The 18,078-nt window shown below is 42.0% G+C and overlaps 1 protein-coding gene and 1 non-coding gene across 2 annotated transcripts in view; both read right to left on the reverse strand.

Moving 5' to 3' along the window:
- The window catches only part of ETV5 (ETS variant transcription factor 5), a 59,998-nt gene that overhangs the window by 22,358 nt on the left and 19,562 nt on the right, over positions 1–18,078 (reverse strand). The window contains exons 6-7 of the mRNA XM_030330121.1: positions 9,645–9,774; positions 8,441–8,728 (exon numbers count right to left, since the gene is read on the reverse strand). Coding sequence (XP_030185981.1) covers positions 8,441–8,728; positions 9,645–9,774 — 418 coding nt within the window. The remainder of the gene's footprint in view (positions 1–8,440; positions 8,729–9,644; positions 9,775–18,078) is intronic.
- Positions 16,135–16,237, reverse strand: LOC115524297. Its single transcript, XR_003972010.1, has one exon. It is a non-coding gene; the product is annotated as a U6 spliceosomal RNA (small nuclear RNA).

The following is an 18,078-nucleotide window of genomic DNA, read 5'->3' on the forward strand; positions in this document are numbered from 1 at the left end:
TCTATAATTGGGATGGTTCAGGCCGGGTTTGTTTTGAGGGAGTGGCAGTGGCAAAGGGGATCTTAAGGGTAGGTCACGGAACCAACATACTTGGAGAAAGATTCTCTCAGAGCTTGCTGTTGATAATGGCTTTTATTTGCAGAGATGAGTAAAGTAATTCCGTTCTTGTCCTTAAAATACATCCCGTGAACTTTACTCACTGCCCTTCATTTGAACCCCTTCCCCTTTCCGCAATCCTTTTGAAGTATCTAAGAATGTGTTGTATATATAATACAGCAATGACAAAGATGCCTCTTGTTTACTGAGGCAGGCAATCATTTTCAATGGAGAGGCAGCTTGGTTCCTAACAAACCCCTTCTCCTGCTCACCCCCCTCTCCCCCCTTCCTCCCCCAACCCGTCATCCCAAGAGAACTCCCCAGGCTGTGGTGAACTCACAGTTGGTGAGCAAAAGGAGATTTCTGACTATTGGGTGAGCTTAAATTCAATAGGTTACGGATTAAGGCTTTTTCAGTGCCAGTTTATTTAAAGAAACAGTTATTTATTTATTTGTCAGATTTATATAGCGCCTTTCCTCCCAAGAGCTCACCCACGCTACCAACATTTGGTTTACGTTATGAAAACCGTTAGATGCTTTTTCTGCATTTCCTTTTCGGTTTCTGCTGCCAACACACAGAGTAAACACAATGCTTAGAGGAAGAAAGGAGAAAAGTGTGGATCTGATGAAGGCTACACAGTGGCTATGGGTGCCAGGTAAAGTAGCCATGGTTCAGAGGCCAGCTGGGAGAGGATACATAAAATCGGCCAAGAAACCAATACCATGTACTTAACGTTTCCATTTAGGCTAAGAGAAGATACAACAGGAAAGCAGCATAGCTGGGTAAGAGGCTGTGGCTGTGAAGGCAGAAGATCCTGGGCTGAAATCCAATCTTTACCACTTATTGGCTGTGTGACCTTGGGTGAGTTATATAACCGCTCTGAGCCTCATTTTCCTTGTCAATAAAGTAAGGACAACCTGGATACCTCTCCAAAGGTCTGTTGTAAAGATTACATAAACCAATGCATGAAACCACCCCTGGCACACTGTTAAGTTCTCAATATACACTACCTTCAAACACCACCATCAACTGCCCCATCTCATCCCCCAACCCCCAATAAACTAAATTCAGAAGCTATACAAATGTAAGGGGAGATCTTAAGGAACTGGGAGAAAACTATCACATGCACATAACAGAGTCCACTAGCTGCCTACCCAAAATCCATTCTCCTTTCTCACAATGAAAGTGCTGATTTTCATTCACATTTATTTCACACTAATGTTTATTTTCCTGCCATAAACCAAGAGCCAGACACTGTTGCAAAACAAAACTCAAACACTCCCTAAAAGCACAGCGCAGAACTCTGCAAAAGCTCTCAGGGCTCTGTGAGGTCTGTCAGCACTGTGTACATGCAAACTGGACCATCTAAACTGTGATAAAACATTGATAGAGGAGGAACAAAATATGCCCTTTAAAGGCCTGGATGTTTGTCTGTTTCCCAACATCAAACATGCAAGAAGGAAGGTGATGGAAATACAAGATGTCCCCAGAGTATCAGCTGCCGAAAGTATTAGTTTTATATGTACAACACTAATAAGTCTGACGATGAAAAGATTATAGATAAAGGGAGTTTCACCCGTTAAAAACCTAGCATCGACCGATGAAGCATCAGAAGTTCCTAAGTTGTGGTATCTGTATCATTTTAGGAAGATTCCTTTAAAGCTTTCTTTATGGATTATAAAAGCAATCTTTAAAAAGTAAAAGTGTCATAGAAGCTAGCATTTATTGAGTACCTTCTCTGTACCAGTATGATTTCATTTAACCCACCCAATGTTTCTATGTGGGAAGTTATCTACTCTTCTTCCATTTTCACATGAAGAAACCCAAGCTTAGACAATTTAAGTGCCTGCCTGAGGTCATACAGATAGGAAACAGCAGAGCTCCCGGGACTCAATCCCAGGCCTAGCTCCGGAGCCCATACTGTTTCTATAACTGCTTTTAAATACTCCCTTGATGGTATTTAAACAAAAATCATATAGTCCAGACAGCTAGAAAACTCCCATGTTTGGAAATTAAGAAATATAATTTTAAAGAACTACAGGATTGAGAGAAAAAAATAGAAAACACTTAGAACTGAGCTTTTAAATCAAATCAGAATTAATTTAAGTCAGGACTTGTGGTATGCAGCTGAAGCAGGACTTGGGTAGGGAAATCAAATAACTGGTTATCCAAATCAGGACATTTTGGGGAGTAAAAAGGAAAGGTATGAGTAGTGACTTCCAGATAAGGCATAAACCATATTGACCTGGGAAAAACTGAATGTATGGTCACCCCAGCCTTAGGAGAAGTTTTATTTGGTTATGTGTTTATACTATAAAGACAAAAAGCTAAGAAATTAACGAGTGAATCATCCAACCAAAGCAGTTAGGAAAAGAAAAACAGTCAACTGAAAGAAAGTAGAAATAATAAAATTATTTTCGTAAGAGCCGAGAGAAATCAATGAAATAGAAAACATCTAATAGAGAGGATGAGCAAAACTGAAGCTGATTTGTTGAAAAGACAAATGATATTGTCTGCCAAGGACTAACTAGAGATTTCACGGCAATTAATTTTAAAACTCACACCAAATGGAAAATTTCCCAGAAAAAGTAATTTATTAAATTCACTCAACTAAATAGAAATTCAGAGCAGGACTAGAAAAGTGAAGACGCTTAACCAGTAATTAAAAATCTTCCCACAGGGGCGCCTGGGTGGCGCAGTCGGTTGAGCGTCCGACTTCAGCCAGGTCACGATCTCGCGGTCCGTGAGTTCGAGCCCCGCGTCGGGCTCTGTGCTGACAGCCCGGAGCCTGGAGCCTGTTTCAGATTCTGTGTCTCCCTCTCTCTCTGCCCCTCCCCCGTTCATGCTCTCTTTCTCTCTCTGTCTCAAAAATAAATAAACGTTAAAAAAAAAAAAAATTTAAAAAAAAATAAATAAATAAAAATCTTCCCACAAAGAAAATACCAGGCCCAAATGGTTTACTGGTAAATTCTTCCAAAAATTCAAGGAATAAAAAAATTCCAATTTCACGTGCACTATTCTAGTATACATTAAAAGGGGGACACCCTCTATTTATCTGATGAAAATTACTTTAATGTTAAAACCCAACAAGGATAATACAAGAAAGGAAAATTATACATTATCCTCAATCATAGATAGTGATGCACAAGTCCTAAATAGAGGGGCACCTAGCTCAGTCGGTTGAGCGTCTGACTTCAGCTCAGGTCATGATCTCGCGGTTCGCGAGGTTGAGCCCCGTGTCAGGCTCTGTGCTGGCAGGAGCCTGGAACCTGCTTTGGATTCTCTGTCTCCCTTACTCTCTGTCCCTCTCTGACTTGCACTCTGTCTCTATCAAAAATAGATAAAACATTAAAAAATTTTTAAGAAGTCCTAAATACCATACTGGAATACAAAGTCCAGCGATGTTAAAAAAGGTAACCCATAACCAGTAAGTTGGGTTTATCACACGAATACAATGCTGGTTGCATATAAACCAGTGTAACTCACCACATTTAAGAAATGGAAGGAGAAAATTCATTTGATCAGCTCAACAGAGGCAGAAAAAATGATCAAATTCAATATCCATTCATATTAAAAACTCTGAGTAAACGAAGAATACAAGGAAATTTCCTTTAGCTTGACAAAAGGTAACAACAACAACAACAACAACAACAACAAAACCTATAGTAAACACGGTGAAATGCTACAAACAAGCCCTCTTAAGATTCAGAACTACAAACACCCCACACTGTAACCATCAGAAGTACATTATTCAGCCTGTCAAAGAAGGTTCCATTAAGCATCTCAGAGACTCAGTTTCGGATCCCAAAGTGAATGTGTGCTGCCATACATAACATGCTATTAACAGCCGTGCGTGGAGAGGAGATGCGTCAGACACATTCACTTCATTCCAGGCCAGGCTACAAATATGACTCACAGTCAAGTTCCTCCCTCTCTAAAAACTACAAAATCTAAAGGACAAAAATGAATGGCAATTTACTGGGGATGGACTTTAAGAGGGGAAGTACAAACAGCAGAAAGACTTGAGTATATTAAACATAGCATCTTCAGGGAATGAGTAGTTATCTATCAAATCACAATTCCAGAACACTTAAGCTCATTCCTTTAAGCTTTGAAACCTTGATCAGAACCACTGAGGGAGAGAACTTTCTCAAACGGGTTAGGCGATTTGCTCTTCTAGAAGATGCTGTGCCTAACTGACCCTTTCTTGAGGACTTGGGAGCACTCTATCAATTTCAGCAGGATAGCCTATTACAACACTGATGCCTCTGGGGAACATCAAGAAGTGGGGGATTCTTCCACTAGCAGTACTCTCTTAAATGTTGTGCTTCTTGATGCTGGGTGAGAGAGCAGGGTATCCCGAAATTCTTCGATGATAAATTTCCTAGTGGAGCCCTTTCTTTTTTAGATTTTTTTTTTTTAACGTTTATTTATTTTTGAGACAGAGAGAGACAGAGCATGAACGGGGGAGGGGCAGAGAGAGAGGGAGACACAGAATCGGAAACAGGCTCCAGACTCTGAGCCATCAGCCCAGAGCCCGACGCGGGGGCTCGAGCTCACGGACCGCGAGATCGTGACCTGGCTGAAGTTGGATGCTCAACCGACTGCGCCACCCAGGCGCCCCTAGTGGAGCCCTTTCAATGGAATTGTGGGGACTCCTTCACCTTGAGTTGTAATGAGAAATGGTATATAACGAAGGACAAAATCATACCTGACCGGTACAATGGGTATATAAGGTAGGAACATTTTCTAAATTCTTCCACCTAGCCCATGTAAACATCACAAACAGTATGATGAAAAAACTTTTGAGATCAGGATGGCTGAACGAAAAACACACCCACTCTTTAAGGAGCGGCTGGTCTTTAAGGATAAATGGAACATGTCTCAACATGCCAAATTACATGGTTTGTTTTTTTTTTCCCCCCTCCTTGTGGGGGAGGAAATCACAAATATAAATCATGGCTTCCAAACACAGTATTTATCTTCTAAAAATAACTTATGAGTTGTGAAGAATTATATACTAAGATCATTCAGAAAATTAAGAATATACTTTTGCCTAGATTATGTTGTTTAAAGTATAATCCTAGCAAACTGCTATCACTATCAATAAACATACACTGAGGACAAGTAAGATACCAGGCCAAGAAGGGTCTAAAGCATGGTTTTTAAACCTCAAAAAGTTTATTCAACTGCAGAGATAAGGCATACTGTGAGCAAAACAAAAAAGATACCTGTCACAACATGAGTTTAGATAAGTGAAGTAGGAATTTAGTAGGATTTTGTAATTTAAGACATGGATAAAGTTCTGGCAGTTAGCAACGCCCCCCCCCCCCCCCCGCCATCATAACCAAAACAAATGGTGCAGTTATGAATTAATGTTTTGGTTTCTAAATGTAGGCCCTTGTATTTGGCTATGTGACCATTAGGAAGTCCCTTAGCTGCTCTGAGGCCTAATATTCTTATCTATGAAATAGTGTATTTCACTCTGCTCTGTTACAGGACTGTTAATAAAAAGCTCAAATAAGGCCGTAGTTCCTTCTATCCTGCAAAATGCCATATATTTTTGTTAGGGGGTTACTTTTGAAGTAATATTGCTTAAATAAAAAGCTAGCAAAGAGCAAACTACAAAAAAACGTAATCTACCCCATTTCAGGCAGGCGTAACAATTATTAGAGGTGGGATTATTATTTTTTTTAATTTTTTTCAACGTTTTTATTTATTTTTGGGACAGAGAGAGACAGAGCATGAACGGGGGAGGGGCAGAGAGAGAGGGAGACACAGAATCGGAAACAGGCTCCAGGCTCCGAGCCATCAGCCCAGAGCCTGACGCGGGGCTCGAACTCACGGACCGCGAGATCGTGACCTGGCTGAAGTCGGACGCTTAACCGACTGCGCCACCCAGGCGCCCCTAGAGGTGGGATTATTAAGCTTGTTCTCACACACACGCAATTATTGTTACTTTTACAAAATCAGACCAGAGATTTTAGTTTGCCTCATTTTCTGTGTGCTCTCCAGTATCTACAAGCAAAATCATTTGCCACGTTTCTGATGTATTTTGCATCACACAAATATCACATGGACACCCCCGTTAATAACAGACAAGGGCAAGAGAACAAAATTCAGAGTACTGGGTACTTGACGCTTAAGGAAAAGGTGGGGTGGAGTAAGGATGGGGGCAGAAGAGACAGCCAGATAGTGATTTCTCCAAGTGGGACAGTGAAGTATCCAGGCTATGCCCCAGACACACCAAACTCAAAATCAAGGGTGGAGTGAGGAATTTGCATCTTGAGTAATTCCACGGGAACTCCTGTACCCTTGCAACTTTGCAACTACAGTGCCCTGGGGTAGAAGACTAACTACCCCAGTAGTTACTTCATCGATTTAGGACTTTGCCCTTCACCCCAGTTCTCTCAAGGATCTCTGTACCCGCCCAGTGTGTGCAAGGTCTTTTTATTCTAGACCCACATTCCCAATGGCAGCGTGTAGGGGAGGTAAATCCAAGACGGACAGGCAAAGTTCAGGGAGGAATCCCCCCTAAAAAGAAACACCTGGTTTCTGGTCCCTGCCTCTGTCTCTTTGGACCCCTGAGGGAAGACACTCCTACATCTCAGTGATCAAATCTCCCCCTTGTGGGAGGGGGCCGGGTAGCCTGGTGACAAACCTGTCTGCCGGGGCTGTGGGAGGACAAACATTGTCCTTACACAAGCCCCCTGGATAAGAAACAGGGATTGAGGGGGGACTATGAATCAAAGAGATTTAACATGAAATAATTTCCCCTTACACGTGGTAGAACGTTTGTTTAAGTATTTCAAATACCAAATCTAATGCTCCACCTCATCCCTCCTCCTTACTTAATAATCCCTGCAGACACACCAGGAAGATACTGTTTAAAAACACAACACCAAAAAAAAACTATTGAAATAAAAATGGTGTCCAGGCCTGAGTTTACCAACTGGCAGGCCTGCAGAGTGATTCTGCCCACAGGGAGGTTTTGTTTAGTCTGCAGAGAGTTGCTGTTGTTTTTAATTTGAGTTAGTTGCCAACCTAAAAAGAAAAACCACACAACCTGGCGTTTTTACACAAAAATCCACATTTCCAAATTCTCCTGAAGAAGTGCAAGGCTGTTAACAAGGTAATAAACTGGCAACACTTCGTGGTGGCTGTCTCCTTCAGATGGGCTCTCTACTGAAACCAGGGCCCTCTGCTGAGCCAGTCCCCCAGTCAGCGCTCGCCCCCTGGGGCCCTATGTATCATCAGCGTTCACGGCTCCTGGCCTCACGAGGGGACTAAAGACTAACCAGGCAAATTATTGTAGTTCTTTAGGGTGACTTTCACAGCAGGGGCGGGGAAGGGAATCAGAACCAAACAAGAACGCTTGCTTTTTTTCTGTATTTCATCTAGAAATAAAGTGACCCTCAAACAAATTTTGGGAGGCATTTGGGTTGGACCAGGCCTGGGGAGGGTATACTCTTCCCTCCTCCCTCTCCTGCCCCTCACCTCCACACCCACATGAGGCAGAACAAGAAAGACAGAAAGGAAAGGCAATGGTCACCATCTTGCAAGCCCTGGTAACATCCTCACTGACGACTCTTCACCTATATACATCCCAGAGAGACTTGAAAGAAAAAGACAGGTCCCGGAACACCCTATGTAAAGGAGGGCCGCACGCATCCACAAAATTCTAGAATACCCCAGTAAAGGACTAACAAGGCTGGGACCTAAAACATTAAGTTTGATGTTTGCAGGTAGGTTACCTTCCTACTGGAGTTTGTTCGACAAATGAATGATTCTGATGCCTCCATTTTCTTATTAGGAATGTAGAACTACCTACCTGGAATGAAACCAGGAGATTTCTATCTCAAAAGTAGGTAATTACAGATAAGGTCTTTAGCTAATTCCCTGTTAAAATGTGTTAAAATCAGATGAGTGATAATACCTTTTACAATTCAGCAACCTTCTGTAATACGCAAGTAAAATGTTAATAAAGTATTTATGGGTAGCATAAACCAAGGCTGAATTCTAGTAGGCAGGATCCAATGAGGAGCCAGGAGACTTGCCCTCAGGGAGGGTCAGCAGGTTGTGTATCCTGGTCAAGCCACTCTGCTTCTACCTCCATAATGGGGGGGACAGTACTAATGATCTCTCCCTTATCTACTTCATAAATCATTCGGAGTGCCTCAAGAACAGGTCATATTCATATCATCATTCATCTTACCTCACAAGGGGCTTCGATGCACTGAGATCTTTATAGGGACCTGGTAAATATGACTATCTGCTTCCTCTCTCCCCACAGGGCAAAGGGGAGGCGATGGAGGCGGTGAAAGCAGCTCAGATCAGTACCCACCTCTGTTCCGACGGATACTGGTTTTCAGGCATCATCTTTGGCATCTGCAGGGGCTGATGGGGTGGCCGGGGGACCGCAAAGGTTTGCTGCTGTGGTCCAGGTTCAGGAAGCGAATGAGGGGCGGGGGCGGGGCCCACACCTTGTACCGGGCCAGCTGCAGGGGCATGTGCAGAGGTGGGCAGAGTTGCCTGAGGTGGGGGAAATAGGGAGTTCTGATGGGTGGGTGACAGGGGGGTGGTGGGAGGGGTTAATGGCTTGAACCCAGAGGGAGGCTTCCTATCATAGGCACTGTAAACAGAAAAAGAGAAGGAACCGTTAAGCTGCAATGAAGCCATTAGCATGGTCACCAGATCCAGCAGAACAGCTAGGCTAGGTTGCAGTCCATGTTGCCAGGAAATGACAGCATTAACATAGTTAAATTGCTGGCAGCCCCGAGGGAATATTTGTACCTCTGAAAAGTGACAAACACACTGCGTCACAGGGACTTGTTTAACACTTCTAGTGATTCTTCTCAAAGATAATTTTAGCCTCTGTTTCCGGTTTCCTTTTCCCCCCTTCTAACAGAATTCTCCATGTATGCGTGTGTAGGGACGGATGGGTGGAAGAGGGGAGAGTTTATGCCCTGGGAGGTTTCTGGCCCACTCTCCCAAGTATTCCAGGGTTCCCAGGAACTAGTCAGAATCTCTGTTGCAGATAAATTTCTGCTGTAACATCACTTGAATTAACGACTCTTCTCCCCCTTTCAGGCAGATCTATGTTTATCTTCTAGAGCAAAGAATGATTTAAAATTAAAGCCTCATTCCTGGGGCCTGGATATTCCTAAGTAAAGGGCACAAGCCTTGGGACTTTTTCATATATTCTGATTTGAAGATTACTTCTTTGGTGCTTAAAGTTCACATTAACATATGATAGACATGAAGAAGTATATATTCCCTCCCTAGAAGCCACAGATCAAATATCTCAGTATTCAAGGTTCTTTCCCTTAGGAGGGCTCAGTACCCCATGAACTCAGTTCCCCCATGGAGCCAGTTTAGCAGTTTTGCTTTTTATGTGCAGCACAAAGGCCCCATTTGGACTGGCCTACACTAGGGGATTACGTTGCCATGAAAGACCAGGAACGCTACGCTGAGTGTCTGCTGAATAGTACTTGAAACAGTCGGCCCGACGGCTCCTTTCTGGCCAGCCTCGCTCTGGCTCCACTTACCAATAGCTGTAGAGGCACTTTTCTCCATAGTTAGCACCGAGAGCCTGCTCATGGCTACAGGACGACAGCTCACAGGAGGGGCTGTGCAGCTCCCGTTTGATCTTGGTTGGAGGTGGGGCATGAAGCACCACTGCAATCAGAAGAGGGACGAGGGGGGAACAGAGAGAGGACAGCCGATTAACAGGGAGCACAATGCTTCCTTCTGCAAACCCTGGAACTAGCTGATTGTTCTTGGGAGTCAGGTCAAGTCTCATGCCAGAGAAAGCCAAACACTTAAACACAGAGCCTTCCATCTAAAACCAATGAAAAGTTCTGTAAAGTCACAATTCAACATCATTTTGAATAGCCATGTCTTTCCCCCCAATTTCTTTGGTGTTGGGTCTGCTTCCCAGAGGCTTTGAAATCCTTAAAAATTCCTGCAGGTGATGGTTCGTCAAGAAAAATGCAGGTGTGGGGCGCCTGGGTGGCGCAGTCGGTTAAGCGTCCGACTTCAGCCAGGTCACGATCTCGCGGTCTGTGAGTTCGAGCCCCGCGTCGGGCTCTGGGCTGATGGCTCGGAGCCTGGAGCCTGTTTCCGATTCTGTGTCTCCCTCTCTCTCTGCCCCTCCCCCGTTCATGCTCTGTCTCTCTCTGTCCCAAAAATAAATGTTGAAAAAAAAAAAAATTAATAAAAAAAAAAAAAAAAAAAAAAAAGAAAAATGCAGGTGTGAGAGAATACCAAGAGTTGCAGACAGGAAGAATTTTGTTTCCAAAAAGGGCAAAAGAGCCAAAAATACATCGGTGGACATTCCACATTAGCTTATCAGAGGCTTGAGACTGCCCTGGCAAACACATTTCTTACTCAGAGGCATATAAATTAAATATATGACTTTTTAAAAGTCCTTCCTAGAGCGGCTTTAAATATCAGCTCTGAGTAAGAAATACTCAACTTTAAGGGCATTTCAAAAAATTTAAAAGCAAAGGAAGACAACAATGGACTAAACCATGATCTAGGAAAGGCTAACTGCATAAGGACAAGTCCTGGAAACCTTCATGCTTTGTGCTCATGTCTGCTCTGTGCCTTTCCTACCGACCAACCAGGAAGGGCAGGTTTCATAACCAATCCTTTGAGATAAGTGCCAATTACTTTTCCAAAACTGATGAAATAATACACAGAGCTCTTGTGTAATGTTTGGAAGTCAAGGGCATGTTCCATATGTGATTCTGAGAGGACAAATTGTTTAAAATCAAGATGACTTACATGGTAGCAAAATGAAACAAAATAACACCAGGTTTTCCCTTCCTGTCTTATCTAGGAGCGAAGTCATTTTACAGAGGGCATTTTACCCAAGGTAGAAGGACAAACTCTAAAAGACGCTACACCATGGGGGATGCCTTCTTCTACCGAGGAGTTAGAATCGCTGTTCTCTGTCCAGCTATCTTGAAGGGTGGGGGAGGAGTTAAGTTTTGTGCCGGCTACTCTCCAGTGTATCAAAGGTCTCATTAGATAGCTAACCACAGTCAGTGCCCTGGTGACCCACTTAAATTTCTGTATGACTCAGGGCTTACTCCTAATATACTTTCAGGTGTTTGGTTAATTCTTAGTGATTATATTAGGCAGAATGAGCGTAGTGAGCATCTGTTTTCTTCTGCTAAGACTGAACAATCTTCTGGCCAACTGATTTCTCAGGTGCCTTCTCCAACCCCAAATTTGGGTCTCAGAAGTAAGCAAATGAGACAGATGACTATCACAGATGATAAATTTATAAAGCAAAGTCCTGCCAATGACTGACTGGAAAGGATAGGTTTTTATCTTTCCTTTCCTACATAATGCCAACTGCTTTTCCTAAATACATGAAATAAGCTCGGAACTGTAAGATTATATTTAGAAGTCATAAGAGTCTCATGATTTTTTGATGGTGACATCATGGCAGCTACCCCTCAATTGTTATCAAATGTTTTTGGACATTTTAGACAGAAAATGACTAAGCTTATTGTTGTTAGAATGTTGTTAGTAAATGAAAAGGAGAGTCAGACAACTTGACATAGAAAGCACTTCTTCCGGGTGCCTGGGTGGCTCAGTCGGTTAAGTGTCTCTTGATTTCAGCTTAGGTCATGATCTGGTTCATGAGTTTGAGCCCTGTGTTAAGCTCCACACTGACAGCACGGAGCCTGCTTGGGATTCTCTCTCTCCCTTTCTCATTGGCCCTCCCACCCGCACACTCTCTCTCTCAAAATAAATAAACATTAAAAAAAAGAGAAAAGACTATGTTAAAAAAAAAACAACAAAGCACTTCTCCAATGCAGTGCATATTCCGGTGGTTCTCAGCACTGTCCCTTTGTCATTCGTCACCTTTCCTCTCATAAAGTTTTGGAAAAGTAATAAGGAAAGGTGTTGATACCCCAGTGTAAACAAAAGTTACATGTCCTTGAAAAGTCTACTTTTCTTTATCTAAAGAAAATCATTTATAATCACTATTTTACCTACGTTTAGAAAGTAAGCAATTATGGTATCACTCAATTTTCCTATTTAAGCTTTTGGAAATGTCTTGACATTTTCACAATGTTATTTAAAAAGTTACCAGATCTGCTGACAAGACTAACACCAGAGGATAAACCAGAGTTGTCCAGAAAGAAAAACTTTATAATGGCTTCAGGAACCATATATACCCATTTTAAAAGAGAATCTAAACTGCCAGCTAGGTCTAATGTCTTGATTTCTTCAAATCCAGTGTGTATCGTATCATTTTGCCTGCAAAATATATGATACTTTTTACTACCCTCAAATTGTCTTCTACCTGAAATCTTATGTTCTCTACACAAAGGCGGAGTTCAAGAAATATTTGATGAGTGCTCTGGTCTGAATGTTTGTGTCCCCCCCCACCCCAAGTTCCTATGTTGAAATCCTAATCCCCAATGTGGTGGTATTAGGAAGAGGGCTTTGGGGAGATGATTAGGTCATGAGGGTAGAGCCATGTGAGGACAAAACGAGAAGAGAGCCTTCACCCCACCATGCCAGCACCCTGATCTCAAACTTCCTGCCTCCAGAACTTGAGAAATAAATTTATGTTGTTTATGTTACCCTGTCCGTGGTGTTTCATTACAGCGGCCTGAATGGACTAAGACATTGAGTGACTGAATGGATTATGTTTCCAATGAATTCTTAACCTTGAAGGCTGGGACTCCATTTCCCCTACAAGGCAAAGCAGTGTTAGTCATAAATATTTTTTCCCCAGGAATGAACCATTCGAAAGAGAGAAAAGAATGTGGAACACGGCCAGAGTGAGATTTAAAGTTTCTCAGATCCCTGACAAGAAAATCATTAGGGGCCGTTGGAGTGGTAAGGAAGAAGGCTCAGCTCTCTACAGGGACCAGGGGATGTGTGAAGGAACCTAATTATGGCATGCATTAGTCAGAGATAGTGGTGTATTTAAAGCAGGAACTTAGAAGCCCAAGCAATGCTCCTTGCTTTCAGTCTGTTCCCTCCTTTGTAAAATGAGATATGTGATGCTGCCTTGAGAAATAAAATGGCACAGCACCTTGCAGATGGTGCAATGATGTTGTGTATTAATACACTGTGCTTTCAAAAATAGAGTATTTAACTTCGCACAGGCAACTTACTAAACGATGACAGAGACCCAGGACTACAAAGCATGGTAATGAATTGGAATTTAAAAAGATCATGAACTCCTGAGGAAATTGGAAAAGAAATGCCAAAAATGTTGAGTATGTAAGTTGATAAACATTTTCTACAATTAAAAACTCTGAGTTTAAGCTCAGAGTTATAGAAGATGGGCCCATAAAGCCAATGGTGCCCTGACAAATATTCCTGGTGAGTATGGAACACATTCATTGTTGTAAATATTTCATTATTCATTCATTCATTCATTCATTCATCCATTCAGCCATTCACTGAGCATATTCTATGGGTCAAGCATCCTGGAGATGCTGAGGACAGGACGGTATGCCCAACAAACATGGCCCTTTCTTCATGGCATGTACAATTTTGTGAGGAATCTGACTTTTAGCATCATCTCATAGATGCGTGTATAGTTAGACCTCACAGGGCCTCACAGTATACTTCATTCAGGCCCCTACATTTATAAGGACACTGAGACCCAAAGGAATTACAGTAATTGTTCAAGGTCTTGGAGCTTCTGCTATTAGAGAAGAGAGGAAGCAAGAGCTTCTGTCATTTCGGTAATCTACTGCACTGACAGAAATGGGAGACATTTCACTCCTCCACTTTGTACATTAAAAATAGAGTACATAAACCTTTTTTCAACAAAAACAAAAATATCACATTACACCTGGTTGAAAGAAAGTATTCTAGAACAAAGAAAAAAAATGAATAAGAACAAACCTCTGGAAAAGAACAAGGTAGACAGATCAAGACAGAGGCAGCCACATAGACTCCTTAGGATTTACTTTGCACCGAACTGCTCCTACATACATTATTTTATTCGATCTTCCCAACCCAGTGAGAAAGCTACTTCCAGTGTCCCCTCTTTATAAATGAGAAAACCCAGACTCAAAAGGGTAAGTAATCTGTCACAGTCTCGTAGCTGTAAGTGGTCAGGATTCCTACCTAAACACTGCTTAGTGTTCTACCACATTGCCTCCTAGAGGGAATTTGAGAGAAAAAGACTAAATCAAAAAGGAATTAAAAGGAATAGGGAAAGAGATGGAGAAGAAAGACAACACCAGAGAAGAGAGTGGAAGAATACTTTCTGCCAACTCTCAGGGTCTATATCCTCATGTTTACTCTGCATTCTTCAGCTGGAGAATACAGCTGATACACCTGCATCCACTCGATTCACACCTTCCCTCTCCCTAGGCCACTAAAATGCCCAGAATCCCTCCCCCACTCCTACTGGCAACCAACATTTCTTGACTCCAGTAGCCTTTACTTATTATCAGTCCTTGCCTCCCACTCTACCTAAAAGATCTCATTCTCCCTTCTATATTCCAGTTGGCCAATATCTTCTGCTTATTTAGACAACTGCAGGAACTTTGGAGACCTGGTATCTTCCACAGTCAGTCACTGACTGGCCAGATAACACATTGCTACCATGGATACCATTTCTCTCCCCAAATGTCTTGTCCCTCCTGAAACTGACTCTAGACAATGCCCTCTCAATGCCACGTGTGAGGCAAGAACACTTTGGACTATCTGTACTCCTACTGGAGTATAAGAACTCTGTTAAGGATCCATGCACAAATATATATGGAATATTTATATATCCCATATAAATATGGGATTTATACCTCTGCTTGTCAGGGGTAGGAAGGGCAAGGACGGCTATCTGATTAGATTTAAGCCCACATCTGTGGATATGCACCATAAAGTACAGTGTATTGCTTTGTAGACCAGCATAACACCATTTTAAATTTAGATATTATAGTTCACAGACCAATCAACTTAACTTATTAGAAAACTCCTTGGGACATTTTTCTGACACAGTGATCAAAAATCAGGCCTGATCCTGGGGCACCTGAGTGGCTCAGTCGGTTAAGCATCTGACTTCAGCTCAGGTCATGATCTTGGAGTTCATGAGTTCCTGCCCCACATCGGGCTCTGTGCTGAGAGCTCAGAGCCTGGATGGAGCTTGCTTTGGTTTCTGTGTCTCCCTCTCTCTCTTCCCCTCCCCCATTCTTTCTCTCTGTCAAAAATAAACAAACATTAAAAATTTTTTTTAAAAAAAATCTGGCCTGATCCTAGCCAATGCAATAAGTCAAGAAAAATAAATAAAAGGCTAAAGGATTAGAAAGGAAAAATATAACTGTCATTATTCACAGATGGCCTAATTGGGTATGTAGAAAATATAAAAGTATCCACAAAATAGAAGAATCAATAGGCTAATTTATGAAGATGATTGGCAACAAGGCTAATATGAAAAAGAACTATTTCTGTAGACCTATGAAATCTAAAAAGTAAATTTATAATAGCAACAAATAACATCAAATACCTGGGAACACATCTAATAAAAGACATGTAGGATGCCTCAGCTGAAAACTACAAAACCCAAGAAAATCACAGAATTCTCAATAAATGGAGGACTATGTCATGTTCATGGGTTGGAAAGCATAATATTATAGAGATATCAATTCTTCCCAAATTTATCTATAGGCTCAATGTAACCCCAAACTAAACTTCAGCACTATCCAGAAATGAGAATAAAGAAATTACAACTACATGGACAACATGGAATCTCATAAATATGTTGAGTGAGAGCCAGACACAAAAGATTTAGGCACCATTCAAAAGGAGATAGAACCAATATACGGTGTTTAAAATCAGGATTGAGGTTACTCTGAGGGTAGTGCCTATTCAGGGGCCACAAGGGGTCTTGTATTCTGAGAAGCTTTCTGGGTCCTGATCCAAATGCTTGTACAGCTTGTCAAACTGTACTCTTACGATTGCTCTACATTATTTCAAGTCAGTTTCTTTTTTTTAATTAAGTATTAGAATTTTAATACCAGGATTGTTCACATACAGTGTTATTTTAGGAAAAATATGGAACGCTTCATGAGTTTGTGTGTCATCCTTGCACAAGGGCTGTGCTGATCTTCTCTGTATCGTTCCAAGTTTAGTATGTGTGTTGAAGTGAGACCAAATTTCTCATTTTTAAAGAGAGCAGCCCTGTTAAACAGCATCATTGAGTTAGTACTTATGAAGATTTCTCAAATTTTAAAAAAATCTTTATTCTGTGAGGGTAGAGAAGCAGTCTTCCAAAGAAATAGCCCAATTGTTTTAAAATAGAAAAAAATAGACAAACTGGCCCATTCAAGAGAAATAATAATTCCCTCTGCTGACAAAATCTGTTTCCTGCCCACAAGTACAGGCTTGTGGACTCTGTCCAAGGGAGCTACCCCATGCCAGTGCTGGCAGTGAACTTCACTATTACAGCACATACGATCAAAACAAAGGAAAACACTTTTGTTGAATGTTATGATGAACGACAGTTTGATTCAAAATGAATTTCTTTTTTTAAGAAAGACAAAACCCACCTCGTCTAATAAGCCTTTCCTCTAGTGTTTCATAATCATCCAAGTTTCAATTTGCCACTGACTTTGTTGTGAATACATGTAACATTTAGGTAGTTGCTGAGTGTTAAAGAAATTGCCAATCAGTTACACTGCAGTCTGGGTGGGGTGGGGCGAAGACTAGTTGTTTCTCCTGCTTCACACACAGGCTTTGCCCACTGTCCCCTGGTAATCGTCATTCAGGTTTTGCTTTGGGGTTTTCCTCCTCCCTTCTTCAGTTTCAATACCTTCATCTGGGGCAGACTAATCTTTCCCAAATCAGCTGTGCAGGCCTGCCCTTGGGGGAGGACCTTATTTGGTCACACTCGACAGCCACGATCTTCTTACTTCACATGGAAAGTTGTGTCTCATGACGGAAGCTGACCAGAATACCAACACCTGCCTCCAAATGGCATGTCCACGAGGCTGTGTCTGAGGTGGCTAGCCTATGTCTCTCGAGCCTCTCAGAGCCCTTCTGAACAAACGTGATGTGGAATATAGTCGCGGTCAGAGACTTCTCGAGATTCCAGAGTCGTAATCCTAAAGTGAAGGTCTATTCTTAAGCTTACTACTCTCTTTGCCGCTGGCTTTAGGTCACTGTTCCTCACTTAGTCCACTCCCATCCCACTTCACTTCCCTCCACAGAAAGGAAATATGTACTGTTTAGTTCAAGAATGGGGGCTGGGGGTGGAGAGAGCCCAAGACGTCTGCCCATACTGTTCTTCGGTTACGGCAGTGAGTGGAGCATGAGGAAAGAAGGCAAAGGGAAAGACCATCAAGCAGAAGGACATGTGAGTATGAAAAGGGCACTGGTCAAATAGAACCAAAGAAGCCACCCAGAAAGAGCAAGTGTAATCTCTTCTCTTCTCGTTTACCCTCTACTTGTCAGAGTACCCTACTGGCAAAGACCGGAGGGCTTTAAGTCACCAGATGTAGTGTCCCTTGGGACCTGTGGTTTGAACAGCACGACAAAGCCAACAGGCCTACTTTCCAATATACCGCTGCCTTTCCTTAGCTCTCGCCTTTTCTGGACAAATTTTGAGACAAAGCGCAAATAGCTAGTTCTAAGAAAAAAAAGATCAGATACAATTAGGCTTAGTTTTTATATTCTACCATATTACCAGAAGAGGTCAGAAAGAGGTCTTTATTTTAGGGCTGAGTAGATTAAAAATACATTTCAAGCATAAAATATATTCCTAATGTCTCAATATTCTTTGTAATTGCTATCGCAGTCCTGGTGAATGACAAGGACAGGAGATAATACCCTGTTCTGGGAACCGAGAAGGTTTAAGGCAGATAAAGTAAGTGGATAAGTTCTGGCACTTCAAAAGAGCATCTGGAAAAGGAGATGCCTTTTGGATTTCCAAACCAAATAAGAAACATACTCAAACCCATTGTAATAGTTAACGTTAATTTTGCCCAGCAACAG

Source organism: Lynx canadensis, chromosome C2, assembly GCF_007474595.2.
Source record: "Lynx canadensis isolate LIC74 chromosome C2, mLynCan4.pri.v2, whole genome shotgun sequence".
Taxonomy (NCBI): domain Eukaryota; kingdom Metazoa; phylum Chordata; class Mammalia; order Carnivora; family Felidae; genus Lynx; species Lynx canadensis.